The sequence below is a fragment of the Elephantulus edwardii genome, unplaced genomic scaffold, assembly GCF_000299155.1.
Source record: "Elephantulus edwardii isolate Elephantulus edwardi_28Jun2011 unplaced genomic scaffold, EleEdw1.0 scaffold00339, whole genome shotgun sequence".
NCBI lineage: Eukaryota > Metazoa > Chordata > Mammalia > Macroscelidea > Macroscelididae > Elephantulus > Elephantulus edwardii.
In genome coordinates, this window is record NW_006400089.1 from 1,067,726 (window position 1) to 1,075,014 (window position 7,289).

A 7,289-nucleotide genomic window follows, 5' to 3' on the forward strand; every position below is an offset into this window, starting at 1 on the left:
AATGTGGTGCTTCAGACAGGGTCTACCTCTCTCAGCTTTACTCCATCACTTCTAATATCAAGCTATAGTCAATGGCAGTCCCACTTTAGTGCCTCTCGCTCACTTTCATATTCCTTTTGTTTAGAGCAGCTGCTCTAGTTATCATGAAAGATGGTCCTTACCATCAGTGGCTGGGTAACAAAAGCACAGCCCACTACAGAGAGGCAGAGCAGTTGCAGCCACTGCATACACCGCATCAGGTCAAACCTGCACCAAAGAGGAAACCTGTGGTTAGTGCCCACAACAGCTAGTGAGGGTGTGGTGTTTAAGCACAGAGACAGGAGAGATCTCCAGCTGTCATCGCAGAAGTGTGACCAAGAAGATGGGGTTAATGGACAGGGTGTAGCATCTTTATGTCCACTTGAAAAAGGTCACTCTTCCTGCCCAAAGAAAGGGTCTAACCATGAAGGTGCTCAAGTAGAAAGAGAAACGAAAGTTAATACCCAGACACAGAAAGAGGCATATAAATCAGAACAGGGAGGGAAGAGAGTAGTTAAATATAAAGTAGTAATAAAGTTAATGACTATGGAGGAGGACTTAGTAGGTGTCTGACACTGTACTGAATATTGAAAACATTTAAACCCTTCAAATACTAAAAACATTCAGTATGTCTTCCACTTAGTATTTCCTTTACTCTTCATAACATCATATAAGCTAAATATCACTCTCCTCTCAAGTTCTCAGGACCATCACATTCATTTCAAAACACTACCAAAACAAAACAGAAAGAGGAAAAAAAATAAACAAACCTACAATAAAGTGCCATTGAGCTGATTCTGCCATAACAACTTACCATAGAGTTTTCAAAGTCAGAAATGTTAACAGGAGGAGATTGTCCATCTTTTTTTCCTAGTAATGTTGGTGAATTCAAATTGCCAAACTTTTGGTTAGCAGCCCAACATATAACTCCTTCTGCCACAAAGCATCAGTTTCATAGATGAAGAGCCCTAGTAACACAGTGACTAGCTAAGCTGCTAATCTATCCAGTGGTGCCCCAGCAGGAAGATTTAGTGATCTACTTATATTAAGATTGTGGTCCAGAAAACTCTGTGGGGAAATGCTACTATGTCACAAGCAGTCACCATGAACTGAAATCAACACAAGGACATCGAAGAACATTTTACACATGATCAAATTGAAGTGCAGAGAGGGTTTAAAGTAGCTTGTGCAGAATCACAGAGTGATTCAATACTTACAAGGGGGAGAAAGAAAAGAACATTAAATGTAGGCTTTGGTTTTGTGGTTGCTCTTCAAGTTTTATGAAGGATTGGTCCTACAGGGCTTTGCTGAATCAGATCTGAGGGCATGTAAGGCAGATTAGTCTGTCCTGGTATCCAACCCAAATGTCCACATGTGTGAACGAATCAAGTTTCATTTAGGAAGCAAAAATCTTGGCGCCTGCCTGTCAGGTGAGACTTTGCCCAGTGATATGAAAAGATAGATGGCACCTTCTGTGCTGGAGAAGCAGCGTGCTCAGTGTCTGGACTTCTCCATAGCTTCTTAGCTGCCAACATCCTTCCCCCTAAAGCATCTTCTCACAACTGGGCATTCATTAAAGACTGGAATACAGTCACAGTTTTGGCCAGACCAAGCTACCACCACTTCAACCCTGCATAAGGTTTTCTTTACTCAGTGATTTTTTTTTTCTACTTACTTAACTGAGTTAACACTCTTGGCACCAGTAGCTAGGAAATTAAAAGACGTATTCCCATGGCAAAGTCTGCTGTTAGGGACTTCTCCAATGTACTGAAGAGCAATGGTATCTCTCTGGAGACTAAGGTGTGTCTGATACAGGCCACAGTCTTTGCTATCACTTGTTATGCATCAGAGAGTTGGACAATGACTAAGGAGGATAGAAGGAGAATTGATGCCTTTGAGCTATGGTGCTGGAAAAGAGTATTGAGGGTACCATGGATTGCTAGGAAAACAAACAGATTCATCCTTGAAAGGGTTAAACTGGGAGGCTCCTTGGAGGCAAGGATTCTGAGGCTTCATCTAACATACTTTGGACATGTTGTAAGGAGAAACCAATCCTTGGAGAGGGACACCATGCTTGGGAGGGTGGAGGGACAATGCAGGAGAGGAAGGCCCTCTATGAGGTGGATTGATTCAGTGACTGGGGAAATCGGGATGGGAGTGTCAGAGACAGTGTGATTGACACAGGACAGAGCAGAGTTTAGAGCTGTTGTACATATGGTCACTATGGGTCGCAAGCGACTCGACAGCACATTACAACAACAGCTTTACTGAGGGAAAAAGCTGAAAGGCTGGTACTTGTTTTTCACATGTTCCTGAGACTGCAGTTATTTTCTTATGAATGCTAGTTTACATCAAATAAATTGAGTGTATTTTTGGATTGTTGTGGCTTACCTGTATCCAAGAACTCCTACTCCCAAACCACAGCCTAGGGTCATTGCTGTGCACAGGGCCCAAGATACAAAACCCAACCAGCAAGGAAGCATCAGGTGCTGTTGGGGGGAAAGGCCAAGAATCCCCCTTCCAGGTGCTAGAAAAGAACAACACAGAAGCCAATGCTTTTAAAAACCCTGGGTTTGACCAGTCTGAGACTTAAACTTTCCTTTCTCATTGCTGTCTTGATTTACAGGAAGGCCTGTAAATGTTTCTTTATCTCTATGGGTCTTTTAGGGTACCCTTAAGGAATCTTGTTCCTAAATTGGCCAAGCTCTCCTCAAAATCAGAGGACAACGAGCCACTTTGCATCCCATACTGCAGAAAACTAAGCAGGGAAGCCTGGAGTTGGCAGGTTCTGCCAGGACATGGCTTCTGTCCCCAAGTGTTATCAGAGCAGGCTATGGGCTTGTTCCCTCAGATTCCTCAGCCCCATTAGCATGTGGCTTTTCTAGAGCCAGGCCCACCTAAGATCACAGGACCTCCCTGGAGGACTCTGAGGCTTCTTCTCCTCAAGGGAAAGCCCTCAGGCAAGTCTTCTACTCCAGACCACTCAGCCTGCTCACTATTTGGGCTGAGCATTGAAATGCATTTGGACAGACCAAGGGACTTGTTCAATAACTTGGCATAGGCAAACTTATAGCATGCTTGGGGTCCAGCAGAGGAAGCCCAGACTCCAGGTCCTCAACTACTTTTCCGCACTTGGTATGCTGAGTAGCCCACCTCCAAACCCAGGCCACACCTCAAACTGTCCATGAATGCAGCTTATGCTCATGATGGCTATCTGACATAGTTTCTAGTTTGTCCCCAGTTCCCTGGTGCCCTGGACTGAACCAAAACCTTGTACCAGAGGACAGACACACTCACTTGGGGAAAAAACAAAAAGTATTCCTACCATATATAAAGCTCTCTGAATGCACTCTGCTGCCCAAAGACCCATGGCCAAATGCCAGCTTCAGGCTCTTCTCTCCCCACTCTTCCCTGCCAGACCAGACCCAAGACTGGTCCCCTCTGAGACAATACTGTTAGAGACATGGGGCTCAGTCTTGTTGTCCTGACTTAATGCACTTTTCTCCATGGGCTCATCCTTGGAATAATCTGGTACTTCTGGCATTTTCACTCTAATTAATATCAATAACTAGAATGCTTCACATTTCAGAGTGCTTACACAAAACTTAAAATTCCCTTACTGACTTTTTGAAAGCTAAGATCAAGTCTATGCAGTCCATGTGGAAATCACAAGAACTTGGGAACACATGGGACACCTCTTTTCTTGCTGTGTCTAGGCCATGCTTTAGATGTTATTAGAGCATTTGTCCAATACCTCCTGATCTTGTCCCATCGCCCCCCGCCCCTCCCCATGGCTGCAGGCTGGTGCTGGACAAAGAATAGAGAGAATTAAGCTGCACATGTAAACTACATTGCACATATGATCTCGTTTACAATGAGAGCAAGGGCAGCCTTCTCCCTCAGCTTTCAGACTCACCAGGATCCACTTTCAGATCACCATCATTCTCAGAGAGGATGCCTGATGTACTGAACTAGAAAAGAGAAATTAGGACAAGATCATGTATCAATGGAGATAGAGACTTACACATTGCACTTTGTCCCAATAGTAGCACAATGTACAAACCTTAGAAAGAGAGAGAGAGAGAGAGAGAGAGAGATGGCTGGAGGGTCAGCTGTGGATCATTTCCAACTAGACTGAACACAATGACAGAAAACAAGCCACCAGAGCTCCCTAAATACACCCATACATACACTAATTATGTGACCATATGTATATATATATATATATGTGTGTGTGTGTATATATATATCCTCTATGTATGTACGTGTGTATATTCTATCTATCTATCTATCTATCTATCTATCTATCTATCTATCTATCATCTATCTACCTCTTTATTTTTTCCCCAAGAGGCAATGGTGATGAAGGAGGAAGTTCAGCCTGCTCTGAAAGACTTGACAAAAAAATAAAGCCCCAGGAATTGATGGACTTCCAATTGGCATATTTCAACAAACAAATGCTGCCCTGGATGTGCTTACGAGGTTGTGTCAAGCAATCTGGAGGACAACTACCAGGATAACTGACTGGAAGAGATCCATATTTATTCCCATTCCAAAACAGGGTGATCAAGCAGAGTGTGGGAATTATTGAAAAATATCCCTAATATCACTCACAAGTATAATTCTACTGAAGATTATCCAAAAATGACTGGAACAGTACATTAACAAAGAACAAGAGGTCATGGCATTAGAGACATTATTGCCAATGTCAGATGGATCTTGGCAGAAAGCAGAGTACCAGAGGAATGTATATCCGTGTTTCGGTGACTATGCAAAGGCTTTTGATTTTGTAGATCACAACAAATTGTGGTTAACCTTGAGGTGAGTGAGGAATCAAGAACACTTGATTGTGCTTATGCAAAACCTCTACTTGGACCAGAAGGCAGTCCTCAGAACAGAGAAGGGAAACACTGAATAGTTCAAAATTAGGAAAGGAACATGTCAGTGATATATCCTATCTCCATACCTTTTCAATCTATATGCAGAACAGATCATTGGGGAGGCTGGGTTTTATGTGGCATCAGGATTGGAGGAAGACTCATCAACAACCTAAGTTATGCAGAAGGACCTGCTTATATCCCCTCTACGTATGTATGTGTGTGAGAGAGAAGGATGAACAATCTCCCACGTGCAGGAGCATTAGCTCTCGGCTGGTTCCAAGTCGATACAACAACTACACACACACACACACACACACACACACACACACACACACACACACACAGAGAAAATTCTGGAGATCTAGTGTGTAAGGAGTTGTGCTGCCAACCCTACGACATCTACACACACACACACACACACACACACACACACACGGCACTCTGATAGTCTAATGTGTAAGGAATTGCACTGACAACTCAAAGGCATGTGGTTCAAATTCACCAGCTACTCCTCAGGAAAAGGATGGCCAGTGTCCTTCCATGTGATTTACAGCCTCTAAAAACCCAATGGAGAGTTAGCTATGAGTTATATATACTCAAATGTATACCATAGTAAGAGAATGAAAAATTCTATGTTCTATGTGCTCTAAAATGTTTCTAAAGCTAAAGACCAAAATCCCCAAAAATATTAATGGGATAATGCTTTGAAGATTTTTATAAAGTGCTTTCACATAAGCCCTTGTCACAGCCACACACTCCTATTGTACTTTTTGACCTAGAATGACATCCATTTAGCATGAACACAGCTTCTCCTTCAACAGTGCAAGGCTTACAGGGATTGATTGGCCCTGTTCTCCCTTCCTCTCATCATACATTAAAAGTTCACCAACACACATAGCTGGTTTTGCCATCTGTCTGGAACATCATGGCCTGTGCATTGAAACATCTTTTCTCTCCTACGACTTTTCTCCTGAAGGACCTGCTTCCATCCACACTTTTGGCAAGCATGGTGGTTTCTGCTCTATCCTTGTCTCCAATCCTTCTGTGGAATAACTCATCTGTGTCAGATTTAAGTCAAGGGAGGGTGCCAGGGAAACTGAATTGTAAGAAAGTTAAACTAGAGCATTACCTCTTGTACATAATTATGCTTACCTTGCATTTCTTCTGTGAATCTATTCTTCTATGGGAACTGGGATCTGATGGGGGGGGGGAGAAAATCAACCATAAGGTTCTAAACCCAGGATTTGCATGAAGGCTCCTAGGACAACATTTTCCTTTCCTTTCTAACTCCTACATGACAAATCTTTCTTAAGAAACAGAGATGAAAATTTCTTAAAGTTACTATCCAGGAGTAGAATTGGGCAAACCTTCATACACACTTAAGGCTTTCTTACAAAAAGAGAGAAACTTGAAGAAAATGTGTAGCTGAAATAGGAAAAAAAAAAAAGTCTCAAAAGAATATATGAATGTTGTTATACAATTTTTTTAAAGTAGTAATCAGTTTGAATAGCATAGCAACTGGGAAATATATCTGCTACCTATTTAACAAAGGTATAATTTACTTACTATCTGACATGTATCTTCATGTAAGGAGGAGGAGAGGATTAAGAAAGTTAATACAAATACAGACATGGGAAATGCATAGATTATAGAAGACATTCAAGTGACTTTTAAAACATGAAATGGTGCTGGAATTCTCACAAAATCAACATCATACAAATTTGTTTGCTGTTTCTGTTCTTGTGTGCCAGTGAGTTGATAGATTCATGGTAATACCACAGGACAGAGCAGAACTGCTGTAGACAGTACTTCTGGGTTTAAATCCTCACAGGAAAAAGATCTGGTGGTGCAATGGTTATGTACTAAGCTGTTAGTGGAAAATTCAAACACACCAGCCACTCCTCAGGAGAAAGAGCCACCAAGCTGCTGAGTCAAAATTGGCTTAGTGCCATGCCACAGCTCTTGCTGCACATGGAAAGGCTCTTCTTTGCAGAGTCACTATCGAGTGGGTTCCAACCTCTGACCTCCAAGCGACAGCTGATCACAAAACTGTTGAGTCTAAGACTCCTAAAATGAACACTGTTGTTGTTAGGTGCTCTCGAGTAGTGACCTTATGAACAACAGAGCTGAAACATGTTCTAGGCTATGCCATCCTCATCATCTCTAGAGCCCATTACTGCAGTTACTGTGTCAATCCATCTTATTGAGTTTCCTCTTTTTCCAAGTATGATATTCCTTTCCAGGGAACAGCTTCTCCTACCAACATGTCCAGATGATGGGAGACACAGTTATATAATTTTTTTTTTTAAATTTAGGTTGTTTATTTTTCATTCCAATGAACATCTACAGAGATTTTGGGATTCCATTCATTCATTGTTGCACCCTTCTCCC

At 42.1% G+C, this 7,289-nt stretch overlaps 1 protein-coding gene across 1 annotated transcript in view; it reads right to left on the reverse strand.

Annotated features, from left to right (window-relative positions):
- PKD1L1 (polycystic kidney disease 1 like 1) overlaps positions 1-7,289 on the reverse strand; it is a 337,192-nt gene that overhangs the window by 82,916 nt on the left and 246,987 nt on the right. Inside the window, exon 31 of the mRNA XM_006901616.1 lies at positions 162-246. Within this exon, the coding sequence (XP_006901678.1) occupies positions 162-246 (85 nt within the window). The remainder of the gene's footprint in view (positions 1-161; positions 247-7,289) is intronic.